The sequence below is a fragment of the Rhinolophus hipposideros genome, assembly GCF_964194185.1.
Source record: "Rhinolophus hipposideros genome assembly, chromosome: 2".
NCBI classification, from domain to species: Eukaryota; Metazoa; Chordata; class Mammalia; order Chiroptera; family Rhinolophidae; genus Rhinolophus; species Rhinolophus hipposideros.
This window is the reverse complement of record NC_138048.1, coordinates 94,778,077-94,804,623: the sequence shown is the minus strand read 5'-3', so window position 1 is coordinate 94,804,623 and position 26,547 is coordinate 94,778,077. Positions and strand designations below refer to the sequence as shown.

Here is a 26,547-nt window from a genome sequence, read left to right as displayed (position 1 = left end):
ATGGTTTATCAAATGTTGAGAGAAAATGTGGATGAATGAGAACTTGTATTTCACTACTTATGAGAGTACAGCCTCATTCCACCACTCTGATATAACAACTTTGCTAATACCTAGTAAGACTGAAAAGGTAGAAACCCCATGGTATTACAACCAGAGAATCACATATACATTCTGATATATACTAATTCAGTGATGTTCACAAAGTTTTAAAACTAATATACAGTAGTGAAAATGAATAATACTCAAGCTGCAAGTATCAACATGGGTAAGTCTCAACTTTTAAACAAAAAAGCAAGTTATAATACGATAGGCACAGTATATTATTATTTTACCCCCCAAATTTAAATGTGCAAAACAATGCTATAGTGTTTATAGTTACACAGTTGGTAAAAATATAAAATATGCATAGAATGACAAATTTCAAGTTCAGGATCTACAACAGGTAAATTTTATATATAAAGTTTTATTTCTTAATAGTGTATGGTGTTACAATGTACACAGATGTTATACTTTATTGTTTCTTTGTATATTTCAAATACTTCATACAAAATTTAAAAATCAGTTTTCCTTTTTACTACTTCGCAATATGGAATAAAGGAAACATTTCTTATTGATAAATGGACCATGTATTATGGGCATGTATACTCACGTTGATCAATTGTAACTATCTCATTCATCTGTTGTTCTTGGCTTGCCAACACATCTGAAGAACACACATAGAAAATTTTGTTTTCATTTGAAAACCAGAAATGCAAACCCCAATCCAGTAAAACTGAACTTCATGAACACGATTTTTTAAAAAGAAACTCGACAATTAAAACCAAAATCAACCAAACAAAAAAGCAAAACATCAAACAATTGAAATTTACTGACATGATAACCTAAAAAATATTTGAGTCACTTTATAAGGAACAGATATTTTTAAGAGAAGTGACAAAGGGAAAACCCCAATTTCTTTTAGAGTTCACTATTCAAGGAACCATGGTTTTCTAAATGTAGATGCCTATATCTAAGTCAAATAATCTACCTACATAAAACCACATAAAAGATGGAAATCTTCAGGGTCAGGTTAGATGGGAATATACACCATGCTGCAAGTATTTAGATATACATTCGTCACCAAAAAGGCTCCCTCAAGATGATCTGAAAAATCTTCATAATTTAATGATCTAACATCCACTTTGAATAATACTGCTTTAATTTTTAACACTCCGTCTTAAACATAGCTAAATTTTCAATAAAACTGTAGCTTTCCTAAATGTCACAATTGAACTAAATAATTCAATATGTCTACAAATATAGCTCTCAAAAAAGAGTTACATTGGAGAAGGCCCTAATATCACCCTTTAGACAACCATTCATTACTCACCTATTGCTGTTCCCTACTTAAATGCCACTCTTTACTTGTCAAACAAGAGGCACACTTCCCAGTCTCTATTGCTTTAGCCTATTTACTGCCTATCACTGCATGATGCTTCTCTCTTGAAATTGAAACTGTACCCACCAGCAGTCACCTGTGTCCCGGCTCCCAACACAGTTCTACTTTGGTAACCATGCCGGGATCTAGTTCCAGACACACAGAGTTGGGGAACTAAAAAGAGGTGTGAGTCCTACCTGTCAGATGGGAGCTTTCTTTGGGGTTCCTGAGTTTGTGGGTTTAAATGATTATGTGGGACTAGTCTCAGATAGATCTGGGTGGGTTCTGATCTGAGCATTCAGTTACTGGCTGTGTGACTGGTAAATTATTCGACCAACTTGAAAATTAATTTTCGCACGTTTAAGTGAGATACCCCCACACCAACCACACCACCTCATGTGTTGGTGAGGATTATAGGAAATTGCTTTTAAGAAGCACTGTTTTATCCAGATTCTTAGTTTTGAACATTCTCCCCAAGAACTGTTGTCTCTCTTAAAGAAAAAAAAAAAACCCAAAACTTTATAAAAGGAACTTGAAGAGGCAAAGTGCTATAGAAATTGTATTTATTCCACTGGTGACTGCAAATGAACAAAGGAGCCCTAGCCTAAAAAGATGAAAAACAGAGAGTCACAACACACAGCACAGATGTGACGAACCTGTAAGAGCTGCATTTAAGTCCTGATTCACAGAAAGAGTTTGGTCTGTTTCCTGGGAACTCTCAAGACAGAAGGTACGATATAGCAACAGGGTTTTTGAAAGCTTGGTCTAAGACTATCTAGGAGCTCCAACTTATTCCCCTGCAGCCCTCACATTCTTGCTATGCACAAAGGAAGTAAAGTCCTAGGAGGCAGAGCTCTAGGATATACGTAGCCATTTTATGAAGAAACTTTGGACACTAAAGTTGTAAGGCAATCCTTTCCTAAAGAAATGCTCCGGGAGCAGCCGGATGGCTCAGTGGGTTAGAGCGCGAGCTCTCAACAAGGTTGCCGGTTTAATTCCCGCATGGGATGGTGCATGGGATCCCTGCAACTAAAGATTGAAAAAAATGGCAACTGGACTTGGAGCTGAGCTGCGCCCTCCACAACTAGACTGAAGGACAATGACTTGGAGCTGATGGGCCCTGGAGAAACACACTGTTCCCCAATAAAATTTAAAAAAAGGAAAAAAAAGAAAAGAAACGCTCTGCACACTGAGCTTTTCCTTTGGTGACAGAAGACAAGATATTCACATCAGGAAGAAGCACATCACAGAGCTGGTGGTACTGGGAACATTTCCTAATTGTCTCCCCACATATAGCAGAGCTTGGATGAAGTTTCAACACAAAGGGAACCACAAAAAGGCAGTGGCTTGGTGGGTAGTCTAATGCAAGTATCTAACTTCTCCTTGACAGACCATTAAGGAGGAAGAGACAAGATACGCCAGGCTGACTGAACCTTTCAGAGATATGCTGTAGACTTCACTCTACAAGAGGGGCCAGAGTACTACACTGCCCCAAGGAGCCTGTTCTGAGAAGTCAGGCTTGTGAATTATGGAAAGTCTGCCAGAAATAGCTTTACGTATCATTCTGCCCATCACCAAATTCTGAACTGAGCATTAGATTCCTAAACCAGATGGGATTTCCTTGCCAGAGCAGAGCAAAGAATCATGGATGGACAGGCAAGGAACTCCCTGAAACACTTACCTAAGCTGTGGGGCTTTGTTACTTTTGAAAATAAAACAATTGCAGAGCAGAGCTCTTCTGAAGAAGACTCACTGTACCACCAAAAAAATGGAAAGATACACATCGCTCTCCCCCTGTACGAGGAATAGTCTCTGAATGAGCTCTGAAGTCTGAGAAAGCCTACCTAGGAGAACCAGGAAGAGACAACCAGAACGAAGTGCTGACCTGGAAGTGACAGCGAAAACCATGAATCTGCAAAAAACTAAACTAATCCAAGTGCTGTTCTTTTCCTATTCTTGAAAGATCCCCCAAGAACATGTGTTAAGTAAACATGGTTCGCATGTTAAGTACCTGAAATGATTCACAATTTATTTTATTCATCTGCAGAGGAGAAAACCTGTGAAGCCAAGGACCACCCTTCAAACAGAACGTTCAACTTACTTATCTAATAAGAACTGAAACTGGAAATAAACCCTATAAATGTAATGAATGTACTAAGTCTTCTAATGTCATAGATATTCCTCTCCCCCTATACTTAAGAGAATCAATACAAGAGAGAAACTACAGATATAAACAATGAAGGAAAGCTTCTCTCCAGAGCTCACTTCTCATTCAATAGTAGATAATGCAGCCTGGATGAAAACCCTAAGCAGTAGATAGATGACTATGGAAAATCCCTCCACCGAAGCTTTCCCCTTACCGGGCAAATAGAACAAAATGCTACCAATTACTATTTCATCCATAGCCATTACAAAAACAAAGTCAGAGTTTGTCCTATTTATACATTCTGAAAAATATGTGGGTCTGGCTAGCATTTGTGATCTACAAAACACTGTTAGGGAATGGGTTACTTAGCTAAGATATTTTAAGAGATAGTCACTGAAACATAAAATGGATTAAAATTCCAAAAAAAAATTTACATTTATTTGAGCTTTGTGTTTGACAACTGAGTGGTTCCTAATTTCTGTATATAGTCACCTAATCATAATAATAATGTCTGTGGAAAACATGGAAACACTTATAACCGGTGGCTTCCAAATCAAGACAGTGGGTTACAACCTTGCACTTCTCCTTTCTCTCTTGAAACCCCATTCAATTAAAAGAAATTTTAAATGATTTAATCTCACTGATAATGAAGAGAATGAGAGGGAAGTCACCTGTGAAAAATTTTAAATTTCTAGAAGATGAGCAGTACCTGGAAGAAGTGACAGGGGAAACAGAAGTCAACAACTAGAACATACGAGAGAGCAAAGAGTAGGGCACAGCATCTTATTTAAGGTAAGACTGGTGTTAGCCTGTTTGGATCCGGGCTCTGCCACTCCCTAGCTCTGTGATTTTATGGGGCTCCTAAGCCTCAGTTCCCTATCTAAAATATAAGGAAAGTAATGATTTACAGCCTTGATACAGAGATTAAATAAGGTACTACATATAAAGCTCTCAGCACAGCCTTATACAGTTAATAAACGTTAAGTACTATTGCTATTATCAATTAACAATCACAATAACAAAGTTATAAAGAAATAAAATTAAACTTAAGTTACAATGTAAACAGAAAATAATTCTGATTTTATACATTTTCGGAGAAGCTCCAGGTGACTCCAGAGAATTTCTCCCCGAGGGACGCGCTGAAAAAACTCTTCTTGGTTGAGACTACATAATTCTCGTCCTGAAATGTTGAGCGTGGTGAGGTCTATATCAGTCATGCTGAATTCTTTCATTACCCAAACTACCCAATGCAAGACTTGGTCTGTAGACCACTGTATAGGATCTGAAAAGAAAAATATCACCATTAGGCTAGTTCCATCTTAGATATTATATAAATTTACAGCTAACTTATCAACACACGTACCCATACACACGTGCACACACACGCATACACAGATAAAATCCAGACAGCTTGTTTTCCCCAAGTAAGTAAACTCAGTATATGAAGTAAAAAGATTTTTATGCTACATTTTCTCCTCAGTTCCTTTTCAATCTCAATTTTTGATGGATTCACTTGGTTCTACATCAATTAGTCTGGAACCGTACCAAGAAAAACAAAATGCAAAATGCTCTCCAGTGGGCCAGATGGCATAAAATATATGATTATCCTGGAAGGAATGAGTAAGTTATCTGAGTTTTAAAAATTATTTCATAGCAGAGTATGATGTGGTGCATGGGAAAAAAATAAAAGGGGATTCTAGGGAGCTAGATTTAGTCTCCAAAATGTGAACAATAGACTCTTTCCTCCCTTTTGCTTCTTGTCCAATTCTGGTTGCTCCTGTGTTTACCCTTATGGTGGCACTTAACAATACAACATGTTAATTGCCTATTACTCAGCTGTCTTCCCCTATAATACATCAAGGTCTTAAATACAAGGACTGTGTCTTGTAAATCATTCTATCTTCAAAATCTACCACAGTGCCTTGTGCAATATTTGTGGAATCTTACAAAAAGTCAAGATTTTTGTAAGAAATAATTTTATTTCCTCATCATTTTTAATTATCTAATTAAATTCACAAATGAAAAGGATGGCCAACATGTACAAATACTTCATTGCTATATGTCTGGTCCCTAACGGGGCACTCTACCCAGAGAAGTTTAATAAATACTAGCTGAATTGATTTTGTATATAGGTATTAATGCATGGAAAATATGATCTACCCAAACATAGTTATATGTTGCCAAGATGCATGCCATTCAGTAAGAAAACACAGGGGAAAATAACATTTGGGTAGTTATCAAGAGCCAGTTTACAGTAAAGACGAATCAACATAAGAATACAGGACTGATAGCCACAGAATTGATTTTTTTTATTTGATTTTTTCACAGAGAAGTTAAGGGAGGAGGATTCTGAGAAAAGGACAACAATGTTTTTAAATTTCTCTGAATTAAAAAAAAAAAGTCACCAAAAGCAACTAGAGAGCAAAACCAAAAATCCGTGAACATTTACAACAAAATCCTGTGACAAGTACCCCCACGGACCCTGAAATACATGCAGGTGAAGACAAAGCAATAATAGCCACAAGACCTCCATGGTATCAGCATCTGCAGCTAAAGCAAAGGGACATCTGACCCGTTCTCCACTGTGAGTGCAGGAAAACCTGAACATAGCCAGGAAGCAGTCATTAAAAGCACAACAGGCCAAGGTGAAAGGAGCAGCTCAAAGGAGTTTTGCCCCATCCGATAGCAGCTGAGTACAAAGGTCTGTGGGATGGTTTAAGAGGCTGGAGCAGTGTAGCATCTCTGAGTTTTTCAAACTGAGCCAAGACCACTTCCAGGAGAGTGGGAGTGTAATCGAAATTGAGTACCACAAGAACATGAAGGAAAAGATAAGGAAGGTCCAGATAAAAGTGGTGTAAGGGAACAGGCAGGAACCAAAAAAGCAAATGGTTCTCTTTTTTTAATGCTACTTGAAAACAACTGAAGAGGGATTCAGGAAAGTTAGAGAAGCTATCCTAAACCACATCCTTTTAAAAATCCAAGAAAGCTCATTTTTCATAAACATAATAAACAAAAAGTGTCAAGATCAAAAAAGTTAGGAGGTAACAGAATTAGTCTGATTTGTTTTCCTAAATAATATCAGGACGTCTGGTCTAACATTACTAATTGGCCATGAATGTTCTCCTTGTCTCTTTTCTCTGAGAACCTAGTAAAATGATAGTAAAGGAATTTTTAAAAGATGTAAACTCATAGGAACACGAGTGAGAATCAACAGAAAGGATGGGAGATTTCCACATATTGTTTTGAAGACAGTAAGCAGAGTGAAAATCCAGCAGAGCAGGAGAAGCTGTGACCTAAACACCTATCAAGGAGGATGCCTATAAGAAGTGGAAGTATTCCTGCCGACGGAGCCCCCTCATTGGCTCAGGTCGTGGTGCTTCCAGGTAGCAGGAGAGGTTTCAGTGACAAACGAGGGACTGATTTAAAGTATGGTATGTTTAGAACCTCCAGGGCCTCTCCTTCATTCTCAGGACCCAACTGAATGAAAGCATCCCCACAAATGAGGTGGGGACACGGGAACACTTTAGATCAGGGAGAATCACAAAGCAGGTACGGAGAGAACTGACCTCAAAAAGAAGAGTCTACACACTAAAGAGTGAGACCCCCTTCATTTCTTCCCCCTCCCTCCTTCCATGTCCTGTTCCACTTCCAGAACGCAGCACTCACATACACATTAATCCTAAATTCTCACCTCAACCTTCTACTCCTGACAAGTGTTTGGCCAATTCTCCAGAGAAGCTAGAGACCCAGGAAACATATCGAAACATAATGACACTTGAAAATCTTTTAATGAAAAAACCAATACCCCACCCTCACCAGCACGTAGTCAGTAAATCCCTTCCAGAACTTCAAACTAATCAGCTTTAAAGTTATTCCCTCTTACGTATGGTCAAGAGTAATCAGCTAGTTGAGAGGCTAACATCAAACCATTAAACAAACAAAAATAAACGGAAAAACAGAACAACTAGAGAGCAGAAATAATGCAGTAACAAACTTTAAAAAACACACAAAAAACAATTCTACCCCCACCATAATTGATATACTCAGAGAGGTAAGAGAAAGCATGACATTCATAACATAAGATCACAATGCTATGGAAAAGTAACAACCAAAAATAAAGTGCCCTTATAAATTGAAAACCAGACAGGTTGTAATATAAAGATAAAACACATTGGCAGAGGCAGTAGAAATAGATAAGGAGAAAAAAACGGAAGAAAACAGATGTAGGATCAACCCAGGAAATTCAACAGGAGTTCTAGAAAAAGAACAAGAAACACATAAATTTTCAAAATAATAATTCAGAAAAATTTCCCAGGAGTGAAGGATACAATTGTCTAGATCCGCACTACACTGTCCAATAGAAATATAATGCAGCCCACTGTGTATTTAAATTTTCTAAAAGCTACCTTAAAAAAGAAAGATGAAATTCACTTTAATAATAATTTCATTTAACTTAACACATCCAAATATTATCATTTTAACATGTAATTGATCTAAAAAGTTAGTAAGATTTTATACATTCTTCTCTTTTTTTGTACTGGGTATTTTATACTTATGGCCCATTTTAATTCAGACCAGGCACATTTCAAGTGGTCACGTGAGACGAGTGGCTACTGCATTGGACAATGCAGGGCCAGACTGAAACGCTACACTATGCACCACAAAGCCATAGCAAATAAAAAAAAACTACATACCACTAAACCCATTAAAGACCAGAGATAAAGAGACGATCCTAACAGCTTCCAGAAAGAAAAAAATAGGGTATGCAAAGAATGCCCCCACTGAATACCTTACAGTATAACAAAATGGAACAGGGTCTTCAAAACCCTGTTTTCAATTTAATAGTCTACACCCAAACTACCTGAGCAGAATAAAAGACATTTTCAAATATGCGTGGTCTCCACCCCCCCACACACACCAAAAAAAGTAAAAAAATATATTTATTTATTTCCCAGGTGCTCTTTCTTAATGAACTTATTAAAAGGGAATGAGAATAACGAGTAAATGAGAGAATATAACTAAGAAAAAGGAAAACAGGAGATCCAAGGGAAAATGGGGGACCCAGCCCTGCAGGAAAGTCACGATGTCCTCGGGTGACAGCTTTGTGGCAGACCTAGAAAAATCCCACCCAGAGATGGATGAGAATTTGGGAAAAACTAACGATAGGCACAAAACAGACTGATGGAAATGGGAGAAGTAAGTCTTGGTATACATAGAAACCTATGCAACTAAAAGACAAGTGAACTTTGAACTTTCGGAAAACTAAAAGCTGTACAAATGTAATCATGGTCATGCAACAAATAAATTCTCATATTGCACACAATCACTAATGACAAAAGTTACATAACAAAATTAAGAAAATGGGGAAAGACAAGGTTTAATTTTGTTTTGCAGGGGAAAGAAGTATAAAAGAACTTTACCTCATCTACTATACTAGGAAGTTAATGATTAAAAGTAGCAAAGCAAAAAGTGGTTGTGACTGGGGAGTAGGACTGAAGAAAAGACATGTTAGAGAACTACTGTTTTTCCTAAGACTTTCTTTAAACCAAACTTGAAAGATATATAATAATTGACAGAGCTTACCCATGGCGATGGGAGAGCTATGGAACTAGGTAGCTAGTTAGATACAAACAAACTATATCTCTGTTTTATTTTTTGAATATACATATAATACTTTTAAATGTCACTATCTGACAATGCTGCGAGCCAAAAACATGAATATCTGTCCTTCTTTTTAATTATTCAAACAACTGGAAGAAAAAATAAAAATAATCTCAGCATATTCATCTTTTAATATTTTTATTTAATAAAGAACAAGAATAATATATTTACTCTAATTTTACTCTTAGTAAGTTTTAACATTCTCTATAATTCATCAATTTGACTTCTAACTACTATAAATTCATTAATTTGAGTTTTGTCCAGTTGTTTAACGTAAAATAGTAAAAAAAAAAAAAGTAAAATAAACAGGAAAAGCAAAGTCCTGAAAAATTTAAAACTGAAGGGAAAAAAATGAATATATGTAAATATATATGAAAATATGAAGGGATGACTCTAAGCTCCTGTCAAGACATAAAATTGATGTGTGTGAAGTGAACTTTAGGAAATTTTCCAATGTGGATGAATGTTTCAAAGAGATTTAATGTAGTTATGACCAATTAACCATATTTCAATTTTGCACGGAATTAAGCAATTAGCAAAAAAACTACCCTTAGGTACAGAAATAGAAACCTAAAATGGTAGTTCCCTAAGAAAATATTAATCATTTCTAAAACTTTCTAATAGGTAACAATTTCATGAGAAAACTCGCCAGTGATATTTTAAAGTCTTTCTATAACTAAATAAATCTCAAAATCTTAAAAGAGCTTTCATTCTAAGTAAATAACATTCTTGGTAGGAACTTTGTCAGAGTTTATAATCCTGCTATTTCTAATTCATTTTTATACATTACTTTCTATAAAAGATTCTACTACTGAAGAGTTCTTGTTGAAGGTCTAGCAAACTATAAAACATTATTTGAAATGTTTTTATGCTACCTTCTTTCCTTCTCAGCATTCTCCTCTCAAGAGAAAACTTACTAACACTAAGGTCAAGTACACCATCCATACTAACTTCCACATATCAAAAATAACAATATTTTCAACCATCCTATCTCTAAGGAATGGCTAGATTTCACTCTTCAAACTTGGTCCTTTTTTATGTTATGCTCCAATTAATGACCCCTCTCCTTGCTTTAATCTCTCCTCCTACTAGTTCCACACCATTTATCTATAAATATACTCAGGTCATCACCAGCTCTTCAACCTTCAATATTATTTACTTATTCCCCCAGCACTCTTCCCACTTGCCCTCCATCAAAAGTTAATACTCAATTTTCTCCATTTCTGATGTTTATTTTTTATAATTCAGCTTTATCTCTCCACTTGTATAGTCACTTTTACCTAAAATACCAATGAGCTTCTGATTACCAAATTTAATAGCCATTACTCTGTTAGCATTCTCTGACTTTCTTGGTGGCATCAAGACTTCTGAGTATCTAAAAACTCTTAATTTCAGTGACACTATATACGGTTCTTACTTTTCTTCTCTCTCTTTAGCTATTCCACGTCTCCCTTCCTTTTCTTCAACCCTAAATATTGAGGAGGTCCAGGAACCAGTCTTTAACATTGTGTTCTTTTCCATTTTCTCTCTCCATCAGAGGTTGTATAGCCTTTTATGGCTTCAATGTAAATTCATGTGACTGAGTCCCAGATACCATCTTTACCATCCCAGATTGAGACGTTAGGTTAATCCTTGAAACTCCCCTCTACCTTCACAAAACTCCATCAGTCAGTTGCTCAGTCCTATCACTACTTTGGTATCTCCTCCTTTCTATTCCCACAGAAATCACCTAGTCTAGGCTAACCGACACCTTATCACGTAGTCACACCTCAAGTACAATAATATTCTCATTTTCCCCTCACTGTCTCTCCCTGCTCCAAATTACGCCACATACCACTAACACATTCATTTTCAATTGTCATTTTCATCAATCAAAAACAGTTCTATAATGCTGCAAAATATCTCTTTGCCTACTAAATCTTCTCACTACTCATGTATACTCCTACTTCTACTTCTTAGATTTGTACATACATTTCTTGTCTACAATGTCTTTCTCTGCCCAACAATTTCTTTGTCCATAATAAACCCTTTCCCAATTTTCCCCCAGGACACTATGAGCCCTCTGAGATTCTAACAGCATATTTCATTTATACCAGTTTCTGGCAGCTAAAAACATGTTACCTTTCTGGCAATTATCTCTTTTCATCCATCTTCTCTCTCTTCAACTACACTGAGAACACCCTAAGGGCAGAAAATTTTTTTTATAGTCACATACTACATATGTGTGTACTACATATATGTGATGTTTTGGACAACAATGGACATTTATGATGGTGGTTCCATAAAATTATGGAGCTGAAAAATTCCTATCACCCAGTGATGCTGTAGCCATCATAATGTCATAGTACAAACACTGGAAAAATCCACAAGGCTGTGGCTGACACGGCGAACAACTTAACGTGGGTGTGGGTGAGTATGACTTGGAGCAGCTCCTAGAGCTGGTGCCTGAGGAACCGGCCAATGAGGAGTTGAGGGAACTGGAACAGGAAAGCATAGCTGAAGAAGAGGCAAGAGTAAAGGTAACTGCGGGTGAGGAAAAAGAACCCCCAAGAAATTCAGCGAAGGGTTTGGCAGAAGCTTTTGCAGACCTCAACAAGCTCCTTAGAAAGTTTGAAAACATGGACCCCAACACAGAAAGGTTTACATTAACAAAGAGGAATGTTCATGGTGCATTAACTGCCCAAAGCAAATCAATGACGAAAAAAAGAAACCAACCAAGCAAACCACCATGGACATGTTTCTGAAAAGAGTGACGCATCCTCAAGAAGGCCCTCAGGCAGGTCCCAGAAGAAGATATTATCATCACAGGAGGGGACAGCTCCCTGTGTCACTGCCCCTGAAGACCTTCCCACGGGACCAGACGTGGAGGTGGAGGACAGCGATCCTGATGCCCCTGACCCTGTGTAGGCCTGGCTAGGCCTGTGTGTTTGTCTTAGTTTTCAACAAAAAAAGTTTAAAAAGTAAAACAAACTTTTTAATTTTAAAAGTTTATAGAAGACCTAAAAAAAGAAAGTATTTTAGTATAGCTGTACAATGTTTGTGTTTTAAGTGTTATTACAAAAGAGCTGAAAAGTTAAAAAAAATTAAGTTTATAAAATAAAAAAGTTATAGTAAGCTAAAGTTAATTTACTATTGAAGAAACAAAAATATTTTAATGTACATTTAGTGCAGCCTAAGTGTATGGTGTTTATAAAGTCTACGGTACACTACGGAAATGTTCTAGACTCCCCCAGTCACTCACCACTCACTCACTGACTCACCCAGCACAACTTCCGGTCCTACAAGCTCCATTCATGGTAAGTGCCCTATATGGGTTCACCATTTTTACCTTTTATACTGTATTTTTACTGTACCTTTATGTTTAGATACACAAATAGTTACCATTGTGCTAAAACTGCCTGCAGTATTTAGCATAGGAACAAGCTATACCGATTTACAGCCTAGGAGCAATAGGCTGTACCATATAACCGAGGTGTGTAGGCAATCCCATCGAGCTTTGTGTTAAGTGCGCTCTATGATGATCGCACAACAATGAAATCACCTAATTATGCATTTCTCAGAATGCATCGCCATCGTGAAACAACGCATGACTGTATTTTTTATCCCCAGAACCCAGGACAGTATTTGTCCATCATGGACAGTATTCAGTCCCCCCCACAAAAAAGAATACAGAAAATCAGTGTTTTTCCTAAAAATTCTACATCTAAAACAGATACCCCAGCATCCTCTATGTCAAGATTAATTCTACCTGACATGGAATGATGTATTTTCTTACCATAGGGAATCCCAAGGCGTTCTTGCTCTTTCCTATAACCTTCCAGTGCAGCAGCCCATCTTGTCACTTGTTCTGAGGTTTCATCTGAAATGGTTGTAATGTGTTTTGTGCCATCAAGAGTTATCACTTGAGCTTCCTCAACAAGATGTGCTTCTGCTTCAGCATGGTGGGCATCTGGATCGATAACTACTTCAACTGTTTCCGCAGGTTTAACAATTTCAAGGATGTTGAGCTTTGGTTCAATTCCTTAACAGTGAATTAAAAAAAAGAAATCTAAATGAAAACATGAAAGGCACTAACAAATAAACTTTAGTTTATTTTATATATTCTCAAATGGTAGAGCAAAACTCCACTTTAAATATTTTTAGCAGTATGAGAATTCAACAGATTCCTATTAAATGATAAAAACAATTCAACACAACTTTGGTAGGTTAGATAACAGTGTTGTGTCAATCAATATTTCCTGAGTTTGATAATTGTACTGAAAAAAAATTCCTTGTTTTTCGAAAACAGACTTATGTGTTTAGGAACAGAAGGGGAACACATCTGCAACTTATTCGTAAACAGGTCAAAATAAATGTGGGGGTGAGGAAGAGAATAAGCAAATGCAATGAAAGTTAACATTTGGGGAACCTGGATGAAGGATACCTAGTAAGCGTTTTACTACTCTTGCAACTTTTCAGTAAGTCTGAAATGATTTATAAACACCACCACCTCTGCCGCCACACACACACACACACCCCTACCTACAAACATAGGAGAAAAAGTGCCAACGTGGAATAGAAAATAAAAATTAGACTAGGGAGAGTATAAATGAGTAGCTATTCACTCTTCTGAACAAATTATTTACTGACTGCTTTTCTTTTTAAAGGACAAAGTACATATTTTAAAAACACAGTTCGTTAAATGGAATTCACATCACTAAATTCTGACATTCACTGTCAGTTGAAGGAAGAAAAACCCAAATCCTTACGATATTCAAAACAGAATAAACTAGCCCTTGATGATATATCAGATACTTCTGTTAAAACGACAGCTTTAAGAAACTATCATACTGCTTAACAGCTTCTGTTTGCTCACTGATTCTGTTACAATCTATATCAAAATGTAATCAAAATGCATTTGAAATAAAAAAAACTTTCAAACTGCTGTGAAAATCAGTATTATAAAAAATATATAGCTATCATTCATTAGGTGGTGTAAACAGAAGTCACTTTTTTAAAACATATACATGATAAAAAAATCAGAATTTTTGAAAAATATTTTTCTTAAGACTTATCCTTTAATCCTCTATTCAAATTTCATTAAGTAAACTCTTCTTGATGAATACTTGCACTGAGAGGTCACTAGGCTTTTAAAGATAAAAATAAAGATTTTTTTTTTCCTATTCCCTGCAATAGTGAATCATAGGGAAATTAAGGATCGAAAGTAGGTAACTACTGTTTTCAGTCTGAAGAAAACTCCGGTTTGTGAAACATAGTTGTAAGCAATACATGTTCAGAGATGAGAATTAGTCTGAAACTCTGGTTAGAAATCCCAACAAGCCACATTTAAAAAAACTAAAATTCAACCCACCAAAAATAGTTTCCTAATTTTCTTTCTAACTTGTGTACTTATGCAAAGATTAGTGAAATGCTGTGAGGATGTGGCTGACTGGGTCAATCAACACCGTTTTCAAATTCCTCTTTTTCTGCTAAACTGCAGAGACTAGATTTCCCTACAGTGAGAGTTCCAGATGTGATTTAGGCTCTAGAATCACTGGCATGAGCCTCCTACTTAGAAGTGAGTTAACAGAGAATAAATAAGCACATAACATCTATTTTTTGGCTACTGTGGATTACTAAAAAGAGAGCATGGTTCCAAGGTGATAGCTATAGTGGTGGCTTTCAGATTTGGCATGTTCCAGTCATGGCAGGGCAGCAAATTCCTTGGCAGTCCAGTTCTGCCATGTGGCTCAGGCATTCTTGTAAAGTCAGAACCTGTTCTTTCAACACTCTCTGTGATCCTGTTATTTACCAACTTACAATATATCCCTACCTGATTAAACTAGGTAGAATATGTTAAACTGTCTGCGTCACCTTGACAGAGAAAATAATCAAATCAAAACATTGTTTGTAACATTAAGTAATTTAGACAACCATCCAAAACACCTAAAACTTATAAAATTGAGTTCTCATATTAGAAAAATATGAATTAAACTTTTAAATAACTACACTAAAATTAACTTACCTTGGTAAGAAATTACCTGTACACTTAGCTGTACAGTTCCATCTGTCTTTACTCCTTGGTCAAATAAACTTCGTTCTGGATCCAGCTAAATATAGGTAAAATGAATGATTATTTTAACACAATCATCTGGTTTAATAAAAATGGATGTACCAAACAGGACTTAATTACTGAGGCATGCTGATTAAATAAGAACACATTTAATTATCCAAGTTGTCATATCATTTAATTATTTGCCAAAATTGAAAATATTTTAACCACTGTGGTGGTAATTAAGGACAATATAAACAACAGAATTTATTTTAAAAATGGTGGTTTTCTCTAGCTCTGAAGTCTTGTTTAGAATTTCAAAAAATGCCATAAGGCAACTGTTTATTCTGTAAAAGTATTTAAAGTAGAAGATAATACAATTTATCTGTCATGAAAAAGCAAGCATGTTTAACTAGTGGGGCACAATTTATATAAACTTAATAATAGAATATTTGCCTATCTCCCTTGTAAACCATGACACATTTAAGATCAGGGTTAACTAAATCTCTGATCACAAAGTTAATAAAGTTAAAAGACTTATGACTTTACTACTGATCTAGTTATGAACATCTTTAATTATAATTCTATATCCTTTCAATATCAGTGCTTTTTTTCCTTCATATTTCTTTACAGTGAATGCATTTCACACAGGGACAAATTGATGACAAAAAGTAATTCTGACTTCTAGACATTTTCTGTTGCCAGTTTAAAAACAGGCTTCCATTGTAATTATCTTGAAAAATGTGTATCTCTGTGTCTGCAATATCATACAGCTGGCGTCACAAGGCTCCCCCACTCTCACTCTCAAGAATTCAGTCAATATTGTAGTAGTAGTACAAACACATTTCCTAATATTAAAAATATATACATATAAAGCCTAAAACCCTAAGATGACTAACACATCCAACCTAATCAGGGACCAGACAAACTGTGTAACCCCCCCCCCCCCAGAGACAGGTCAAATGTAGCAGTTTCACTCCTTAATGTAATAGTCTCTCCCTGACATTTTTAAAAATTCTCTTAATATCAAGATTTCTCCCCTCTCTGGTACACACTGGTATTATCCAGTAGAAGTACGGCATGTGTAACTCTGAAAGTGAGCTTTCAAGTACTGAAAACACTAGCGAGTTCAGTAAGACCTGGCACGAGGACAAAACTCAAACATGGTATTTGATCTTGGGTCATACTCCTCAAAGAAGTGCAACTCAGCTGTTCCACCAGCTTTCAAGTCAGGATTCATCTGAAAATACAAAAACATTACCCCAAGCAGCAGGTATTCTCACTCCAAATGTATGTTTATGTTTGCATGAACTGACATGGAGAACAGAAGGTACTCTCCGTGTCCTTTCTGAGGAGAGGAAGGGGGACGGCGGTATGCAAAATGACTTAGACCTAAGGTTAGCTCTGAATTTTATGATACTATGAATTATGCATATTTCTATTTATTCAACAAATATTTATTGAGAATCTATGAGAGGTTGGGTATTTGCAGGTCATACTTTCATTTTGGTTAGGCCAGGTATTATAAAAACCAATAAATGTTAAAGCTGAAAGACAATAAGAGATGAAGTTCAGATTCCCCTTAATTTACATATGAGAAAAATCAGGTAAAGTCCAGTGACACTGAATTATTCAATATGAACTTTCTTAAAAATCTGCCTCAAACAAGCGAAGAGTTTCAGAGTCACACAGGCCTGGGTTCGAATTCCACTGCAGCCCTTTGTAGCTACACATTGGATTGGGAAAATTGTTTAACCTCTTTAAATCTCAGTTTCTGTATCACCAGAATGTGATTAAGAATATGCTGACTTCAAAGACTGATGTGAAGATTAAATATGACAATTTAGGAGTGTTCTGCAATTATTTTTTCATTCAATGTAAACTGCCCATATAGATCTAGTTCATCAATTTTTAATGGCTGCCTCGGATTCCAATCTATAAAATTTATTTATCCAATTCGCTATTTTTGGCAAATTTGAATTTTTAGCTTCTGCACAATCATCCAATGAACATCTCCTACATATACCTTTGCTCAGGCAGGTGAGCATTTCTGTACGAACAATTCACTGAAGGGGAACTGCTAGTTATTTCACATTCAAGATTAATGGACACTAAATGCTAAATTACTTTCCCAAAAAGGTGCGTTACTTTATTCTTTCACCGTTGACAGAAGAAAACCTTAAATCCTGAAATTATTATATTCGACCCACCTACATTCTCCCGATTTTGAAGAGCAATTTCCTACCTCCCCCAACATTTACTATACTTATTGAAAGGAAAATATAAAAGTATGGTTAAATGGCAACTAAAATACACACATTTCATTAAAACATTTCAATTTATTGTACATTAAAATCTTACATAAAAATAGTAGACATAAGATTTTAATTTTTAAAAAAATGAAAGCAAAAATTCTATAATATATAGGAGGGGAAGAAGTGAAAAATAAAAAGATGACACAATATACATTAGTACAAGTTGGTATTAAGAAACAGTATAAAACTCTTGTGTATGATCAAGGAAGGTCTGGAGAAACTATTTCAGCAATCCAATCTAGCTACTACCTTTTATTTAAAAAAAAAAAAAAGACTATAAATATTCTGTAAACATAATACATTTTTATACTACTACCACAGGTAAAATCCTATTGCTGCAAATAAACTCCAATAAATATAAACATTGGTATTTAAATTCTTATCCAAAATTTATTGCTGGAGGAAACAAAGATGGAAGGTAATGTAAAAATCATTTGGTAAAATTATCTCCTTTTAAAGATGAGAAACTAATGCACAAAGAAGTTAAAAGCTATTTACAAATAGGGTGAGGACATGCTTCTTCAGCTTCCAAGGTCAATGTGCTTCCCATTACTCTATCATTAAGCTCTGATTCAAATTTAAACTTCTCATTTTAATTTATGGAATTAAAAAAAAACAACAACATGTTTGATTTAGTAGTCAATCTTTTAAATATAACTTTAAATGGAGAAAATCGTGCTGAAAGAATTGTTTTTATTTCTAAACGCTTAAATTTTATAATAATACAGGTCAAATCTAGTTAGAGAGAGAAAAGCTACAGCTATAGAGATTAAAAGCCAACAAAAAAAATATTTCTGATACAGACTTAAATGCTGAAATACAAATATAAAAAACAAGTACCTGGATATCTTGAAGGCAAATTTCATGAGCATCCAAAGAACACTGTAGTCTTGGTTCTAGCATTTTTTTTAAATTGCCTATTGGCTCATTGATGTCTATGGCCTGGCTTACACATTCAGCTGGTGTGTAGGTTTGTTCTACAATGCTAAATGTTAAAGGATATAATGGTTAACAATTACATTTTTACCCTGGGTATTAAAATAATAATTTGCTCAAAACAAAATTCAATACCAAAAAACATTGCTTGTCTTTGAAACTCATTTCTGCATAGATACCATTCACAGTGGTAGACTCATCAACCAACTAATGTTGCCAAACTGAATACTGAATTGCACAAAGAAATGCTAACTTGAAATTTAAAGCACCCCTGCAAATGTATTACATTACATATATACATACATATGTATATACATAGAAATATTGCATGTAGAATATTTAAGGGGAAATGTTTGCATTTGTTATATTTTCAAGTAATTCTGAAGAACCTGGGCCCAGAAAGGAAGATTAAAAGTCTTCTCAAAATTTGTAAGCCAACAGTACTAGTCAATTTCCCTTCCCAACATAAATACAAATAAATAAATGTAAACTATAAGATGAAAATAGAAGTTATATAAAATACTTTCCACTTAATTTAATCTGAAAATTACTGGTTACAGTCAGCATAGCTCCACATTAAAAAAATTACATTCTGTCTTTAAAACTCTGTTAGGGCTCTTTCATGTTATTTCATACTTTGAATTCTATGAAACTCTAAGGTACTTAAAGATAAAATCTTTCATAAGTAATTCTATGTATCTTTTGTAAATCCTTATTTGGGAGCAAATAGAAGATAGACACCAAGTACTATTTGTTGAATTGGTAAATTCAATTAAGTTTCACATGTTTAATTTAAATATGATTTAAATCTCACTTGCAGTTATCCAAAACAGTATATACCTAAAAATTTGTCAAGTTCCATTTTTACATAAATTCCAAGTATATATACATTCAATGAATGTATAGAAATTAAACTCCTTCTAAAATTTTTAAAATTTATAAAATAGATGACTTCAGATTAACAACACATTATTTTTAAGTAACAGTAAACTATTATTGTTAGTTAAAGTAAAATAATTGGGTCTTTGACTAAATATCGGAGGTGCCAAAAAAATGTATACAAGTGCACACTTTGGTCTACGTTGCTCAAGCAGTAGTTCACTGTAATCAGAAGTGTCTGGATGCTTCTGATGGTAACCACTTTGAACACCTCTTATAATTGCACAAGTCAAACATGACTTGTATTCATCTTTTGTTATCGGTATATACAGTATTATTTTAAAAGTTTAAAAGTTTAAAAGTATTAAAATTTTAAAAGTTTTTTCCTTTCTTAAAATATATTTTTTTGCCATTCTCTGTGTTTTTGTCAAATTCTTCAGCTATAGCACAGTGGGTTATATCTTTCTTTTTTTGTTAACAATGATTCTTTAAGTCAGATGCAACTTTAAGAGATTTTTTTAAAGACCTATTTTACATAAACTCAACATTTAAAACATTTTAAAACAATTTGTTGACACCATTTAAGCCTTGGAAGACTTAATACAAAAATATGAATTACCAATTTTTCTTGAAAAAATCTGGATGCCTCAAATCACTCAACCTAAATTGGTGCACAGCAACAATCTGCTACAGCTGTGTAACAACAGCTCCCTTTACACAGCTACTCCCCAGGTCAACATGGTCACTACTATCTCTTACAGGAGATATGAGCAAAGTTTTTTTATAAGGGGCCAAATAGTAAAAACTTTACGCTTTGTAGAGAGAGAGAGGGAGAGAAAGAGAGGAAAATAAAAATAAATATATGCATGTCAGGCTCCAAAATGGACAAAATGATCTTCACCTCCTAATACTCACACCTCTTTATAATTCCCTCCCACTTTCTACCAAGGTTGGACTGTGTCACCAAAAGACTAAGGCAGAAGTGATATATCACTTCTTAGGTTAGGTTATTTAAAAGACACTGCGGCTTCCATCTTATTGAGCATTCTCTCTCAGGCCATTTACTTTAGGGCAAGCCAGCTGCCATGTCATGAGAGCAGTCCTACGGAGAAGCCCATGTGGTGAGGAAGTGAGTGGTTCTGCCACCAGTCTCATGAGTGATCTTGGAAGCAGATATGATAACCCCATTCAGCTCTTCAGATGACTGCAGCCAGACGGACAGCTTAACTGCAAGCTTATGAAATAACCTAAGCCAGAACTAAGTTTGGGAGTAATTTGTTACATGAATGAATGAATGAAATACACACACACACACACACACACACACACACACACACACACACACACACAGTCTTCTGAGCTAGAACCAGACCTCTCCTCTGAGCAGAAGAGGAGGTGACGTGAGTAACCACAGCCTGCTGGCAGAAAAATGGGGAGTTGCTAATCAACTGGCATAAAACCACAGTGATGCCAGACAAATAAGTTCTAGAGATCTGTGGTGCACTGTGCTTATAATTAATGACACTTTGTTGTATGTACATTTAAAAATCTTTTGAGGGTAGATCTCATGTTAAGTGCTGTTATCACAATAAAATGAATTTAAAAAAATTAAGGCCTTAAATTTCAGCTGCAGTCTTAACTCTCAGCATCCTATTCAACCTCAGTAATCTTGTCCATTCCCACTAACTATTCCAAACATATGCTACTATAGTACTGTTTTATTTTCAGCACATTATCTCATCTCCTGCTTAACATATTAAGTAGGACCAAGAGCCCTAACCTTCCTCAACCTTCTTCTTGACTCCCAAATCTCTATTTTTACCCATTTTCTCCCCTTGGATTCTGAACTTATTACGACTGCCCTCCTTCCTTAGTGGAGTAATATTCTATTAGTATTCCAAGAACTAACACTTTTTACTACTCCATATGCTTAGTACTGTCTATATAATTACTTATACACCTGTATGTCTCCTCAAATACAATGTGGCCTCTATAAGAACAGGTTACTGTTTTATATACTCATATACTCCTGATAGTTACTAGTTCATAGCAGTTACTTATAGATATTTGTTAAATTAGTTCAGGTTGTGAATTAAGCTTTTTCTGAAATAAAAGTAACCAGAACTGACAAAAGGAAAAAAACAAAAACAAAAACAGTCAAACAGTGCTGTAAGGGATAAAAATGATCACAATCAATTGCTTAATCATTATCAGCTATGCTAATTACTATCTTTAATTTAAAATGTTTTCCCTCTCAGCTATAAACTCATTAAGTCAGGGGGTGAAAAAGCCCCAAAATGCTGAGGTCAGTTGAGAAAAAAACAAAACAAAACAAGACCCCCCCCCCCCAAGAACTCTGGCTTGATTCTTAATTTTATTTAGGTATGTTGACAACGTAAAAGGTGGTAAACTCAGAAAATACCAACCTTTCTTCTGTGCACTCTGCTTTCTCTGTTCCATCAATCTCAATTTCTATTAGCTCCTCTGCTTCTCTTTTAGTCATGGTTGAAGTATGTCAAAAGCTCAGTCCTGTAAGAGTTAAAGTATAATACATTTTGAAGTTATTTGCACAAACAGAAATGATACACAAGAACTAGAAACCCAATTCAAATAAAAGCAGAGAGTAAATAGAAGAAGAGGAAGTAATCTTCACATATAAAAAGAAAACCCACATATGATATTTATGAGGTGTGATCAAACAATACAGTGAATATTTAAATTTAAAAAAAATTATTACAGTGAAAGACACATTGCCATTAATCCCCTTCAAACTACTCCCTCTTGCTTCTAACACATTTATCCCATCATTCTTGCCACTTTCTGAAGCAGTTCTAGAAGTCTACTTTCATGTCTAGTTGCACTGTCATGGCTGCCTCGATGTCCTGATTAATAATTGTGACTTTAGGAAGAGCCAGAAGTCGCACGATGCCAGATCCAGTGAACAAGATGGATGAGGACACACTGTGATGTTTTTATTTGACAGAAATTGCTGTACCAGAAGCGATGTGTGACATGGAGCCTTGTGACTGAAAAAAATGATGAATGCTGCCACTGAGTGCCATCCAATGGAAAGGCAGGGATCTTCAATATGGGAAGTGGCGCGTTGAACCTTAGTAACAGTGTGTGACAAGTTTCAACTTGTTTGGTGCAGTCAGTCAGGTGTGAGCTATGGTTGAGAAGGTGTGTTTTAAGTGTGCTGTAAATCATCCTCCCCCATGACAATGCTCCGTGTCACACATCGCTTCTGGTATATGGCAATTTCTATCAGATAAGAACCTCATCCACCTTATTCCCCGTATCCAGCACCACGCAACTTCTGGCTCTTCCCCAAAGTCAAAATGACTATGAAAGGCAAACATTTTGAATCGATTCAGGACATGGAGGCAGCCACCACAGTGCAACTAAAGACACTCACGAAAGGGGACTTCCAGAACTGCTTCAGAAAGCAACAAGGACGATGGATAAGTGTGTTCAAAGTAAGAGGGAGTATTTTGAGGGGGGTTAATGGTAATGTGTCTTTTAGTGTAATAATTTTTTAAAATTTAAACATTCACTGTATTTTTTATCATACCTTGTATAAACTAGTTTTGTTTAGATGATGTTTATTAGCTTGATATGACTTCATCATTCCACTGGGTTTGTTGGGATATTTTTCAGCCCAATCTCAGTCAATAAATTAACTCAAATAACTTCAAAATCAAGTGAAAGGTATGTTAAGTTACATACCTTTACAGCATGTAAGACTAAGTTACAGCAACTTAGTCTTAATAACAGATTCAAACCTGCACCTTAAATAAAATCAACATGGAAATAAACTACAATTGTTCAGCTAAAAGCTGTACTTTATTAGCAGAATAAAGAATGTACTTCATTAGCATTGTACTGACAGAGTGATAAAAAATTAAAGTTTATCATAGCTTTGATTTGTGTTACAAATTACGTATCTTCTAAGTGCAAGTATAGTATTCTAAAACAGCAAAATAAAGTAACAGAATCATTATTAATATGCACATTATCGTAGAAATTTATTATAGTAGCACTAGGAAACTAATATGTCTTTTTTCTACTTTTGAAAGGGCTGTAACTCTCCTCAGGTCCCAATATCTCCAACTACTGGGGAGCTGGTTTTCTGCCAAATTAGCTATAAATAGCTGGCATCCAAATCTAGATTGCCTGGTACAAAAATGTTCTGATGTTTCTCACATCAAGGTCGCTCTCACACCTCCCGTGTAAGAAGGAAGACCAATAAGGTGGAATTCTCCACTAGAATAGATACACATCATGCACACCCAGCAGGCCGCCTAGACCCCAGCAGACTGCCTAGACACCAGCAGACTTTTGTTTGGAATAATAAGAATGAAGGACTTTGGTTTTCTTTTCTTCTGACCTTGGCCTGTAAGTCTTCCCTTTCACCAGTAAAGTCTATTCCTTAAGATTACTATGTTTTAAGCTGTGAAAGTCATCCTGAGCACTACAGCAAAACAGTGGTGACCCAGTAGGTAGGTATCAATCTTGTAGGACGAGGTTGTTTACAGATGTATACAAAGTACTTTGAACAATACCTCACCCTTACTAGGCACTCTATTAATGTGTTGAAAAAATGAAAATGTTATAAGAACTATTACACCCCATATAAAATTGACTCGATGCCTTAAAGACTTAAACGTGAAAGGAAGGTAAAGCTATAAAGCTAAAAGAAGAAAATGGTGAGGATTTTTTTGTGGTCTAAGGATAGAAAAGAATTTCTTAAATTCCAAAAACATAAACCATAAGGAAAAAACTGATGGATTTGGTTACATGAAAATTAAGATTTCTGTTCAACAGATAGGCTACAGTGTGGAAAAAGATATTTCCAATATCCCAAAGTGAAAAGGGACTAATAACTGGAATAGACAGTGAACTCCTACAAGTTGTTAACAACCCCCCAAAAGGAGGACAAATTAGAAAAGCAGGTAAAATATAGGGGGGGGGGGAATTTACATAAAGGGAAACCAAAATGGCTAAGGATATAAAGAAATGTTCAAATTCAAATCATTCAAAAATGCAATTTAAAACAAGGAACTAACACTTTATACTGTGTGTCAAAAATTAAAATGTAAAATACTGAGAAGACTTAGCAGGGACATGGGGGCATAAGAATCCTCTGCGCTTTTCTTGATGGAGTACAGACAGGTCTAGCTATTCTGGGGAAAATATTCTGGCAGTACCTGACCAAATCAAGTATGCTTATACCTATGACTCTTAGATAAGCATTCCAGAGACAGTACCATATTGATTGATAATGATGTTTATGGCAGTTTTGTTGGTGATAGGTGGAAGCTGGAGCCAACACAAGTATCCATAGCAAGAAAGTATTGCGATACAAGAAAAAGGGAAAGAAGCATACACCATGGAATTTTGGTAGCTGTTAAAAACAAGGAAATAATGTACACAAACAGAATCATAAAAACTGTTCCGTACTGAAAAAAAAAAGTAAGGAACAGTAAGGTTTATAGCGGAACAGTAAGGTTTATAGCAGAACAGAATTTTAGAAGATCTTTGGTTAATTTTCTAGGCCTAGAAGAAGATCCACTCCTATCTTCGTAATCTTTTTTTTTAAAAAAAAAACACAAACATTAGAAAACAAGTGAATTTTCTGGGAACTTTGAAAAAAATACAAAAGTATACGAGGAAGTAACCGGAGGCTGAGAAATGGCCCTAAAAGGCTTACTAGCAAGGATAACTGTGGTCCCCCAAAATACAAGCACTAAAACAGGGGGTTGTTAAAAAAAGAAACTTACCCTGTGATCTTCCAAAAGTTATAGATTAGTCCCGAGGTGCAGAATAAAGAAAAAAAAAATGAACTTCATATACTTTTGGAAAAAACATTCATAGTCTTTAAGTTGATCTTTCTCAGTTCTCTAAATTTAGCCTAGAGAAGCAAAGGAGAGGTTTTGGAAATTGTCCAGATCTTTGGTATCATTGCATAAGTGGGTAGCTCCTCTTTCTCTGGAACCAATTCCTCAGGATTCTTTGTCAAAATTTGAATATATAATATACACAAAATATGTATTTAATATATTATATATAAGTGTAATCTGGAAGTACCTGCCTGATCAACTGCGCATTTTCTCAAGTTAAAAAATACTTATAAATACCTGAAAAAATTAAAAGACATTTTTCTCTTTTAAAAACAAAGCCAGCAGTCAAGAGAAAATAAAGCACATACATCTGTGAAGAAAAGTAATGTGTGCATGTGTGGAGGGGGAGAGAAAGCAAGTGTGGAGAAAGATTAACACTGGGTACCCACCCCTCTACCGAGCCAGCAAAGGTGTTCATTGCGTAATTTTTCAATTTTCCTGTAGATTTGAAGTTTTATACATAGAAATTGGAGGGAGGATATTAAACAGCTTTCATTTAGCACTCAGCCCCATATCTGAGCTCATGACTTGTATTAATTTCACACCTAGCTCAGTATTTATTATTTCAAGACTACATCCCTCATAACATACAGTCCCGTATACGCAATCTAGGTAAAATGGACTGAAGTTCACCTAGAGTCAGAATGCGTCTAAAATTAAATAAGCTCGGAAAGTCTGGCTCAAAGCCTGGGAGGGTTTATTCCTTTAGTTTGGGAAGAGTTGGCCAGTTTCTTCTGAAGTTTACGAGACAACACGGTAGCTGCGAATGTGATGACTGCCCAGGTCTGCACTTTCCTCAAGTGAGCGGTTCCACATCTGTTCCTCCCACGAGTCGGACCTATTGTGTGTGTTTCTAAATTACTAGTCCTTACCTTGCAATGCAGTCAGTATTAGGCATTTTCTTCCCTGCCGTTAACCTCATCAGACTAGAATCCCTAACTACAAACCCGCGCCTTTTGTCCTCCAGCCCACAACAAAGCTAAAGACGCTGGCAAGCTACACTGACACGTCGCTTTCCCTTTGTCTTACTGCTTCTTTTTAAAAGAAACCCAATGGACAGACACCATATGTACTTGTGTGTATAGGGCTTGGAGGCGCTATGGGACAATTCTAGAAAGACAACTGGATTTGAAACGAGAGCGAATCGCTGAGTCGGCGAGACGGCTGGCATCTTCCTTTGAAATCCCGACCGCGGGGACGGCGGACCGCGGCCGACAGTCGCTGGGGGACAGTGAGGGAACTGAGGCGCCCGAGGCGACAGG

At 35.9% G+C, this 26,547-nt stretch overlaps 1 protein-coding gene across 8 annotated transcripts in view; it reads right to left on the bottom strand.

Moving 5' to 3' along the window:
* Positions 1 to 26,547, bottom strand: part of GABPA (GA binding protein transcription factor subunit alpha) — a 36,471-nt gene that overhangs the window by 9,051 nt on the left and 873 nt on the right. For 4 of the 8 annotated variants that reach the window (XM_081073180.1, XM_081073186.1, XM_081073179.1 and 1 more), the window contains exons 2-7: positions 21,812 to 21,914; positions 18,411 to 18,555; positions 15,229 to 15,313; positions 13,000 to 13,245; positions 4,651 to 4,845; positions 650 to 703 (exon numbers count right to left, since the gene is read on the bottom strand). In XM_081073180.1, coding sequence (XP_080929306.1) covers positions 650 to 703; positions 4,651 to 4,845; positions 13,000 to 13,245; positions 15,229 to 15,313; positions 18,411 to 18,555; positions 21,812 to 21,888 — 802 coding nt within the window. In that variant the 5' untranslated portion in view covers positions 21,889 to 21,914. Of the gene's footprint in view, positions 1 to 649; positions 704 to 4,650; positions 4,846 to 12,999; positions 13,246 to 15,228; positions 15,314 to 18,410; positions 18,556 to 21,811; positions 21,915 to 22,122; positions 22,379 to 25,165; positions 25,302 to 26,157; positions 26,256 to 26,547 lie in introns of those variants that run through there. The other 4 variants (XM_081073184.1, XM_081073181.1, XM_081073183.1 and 1 more) reach the window with 4 other exon arrangements.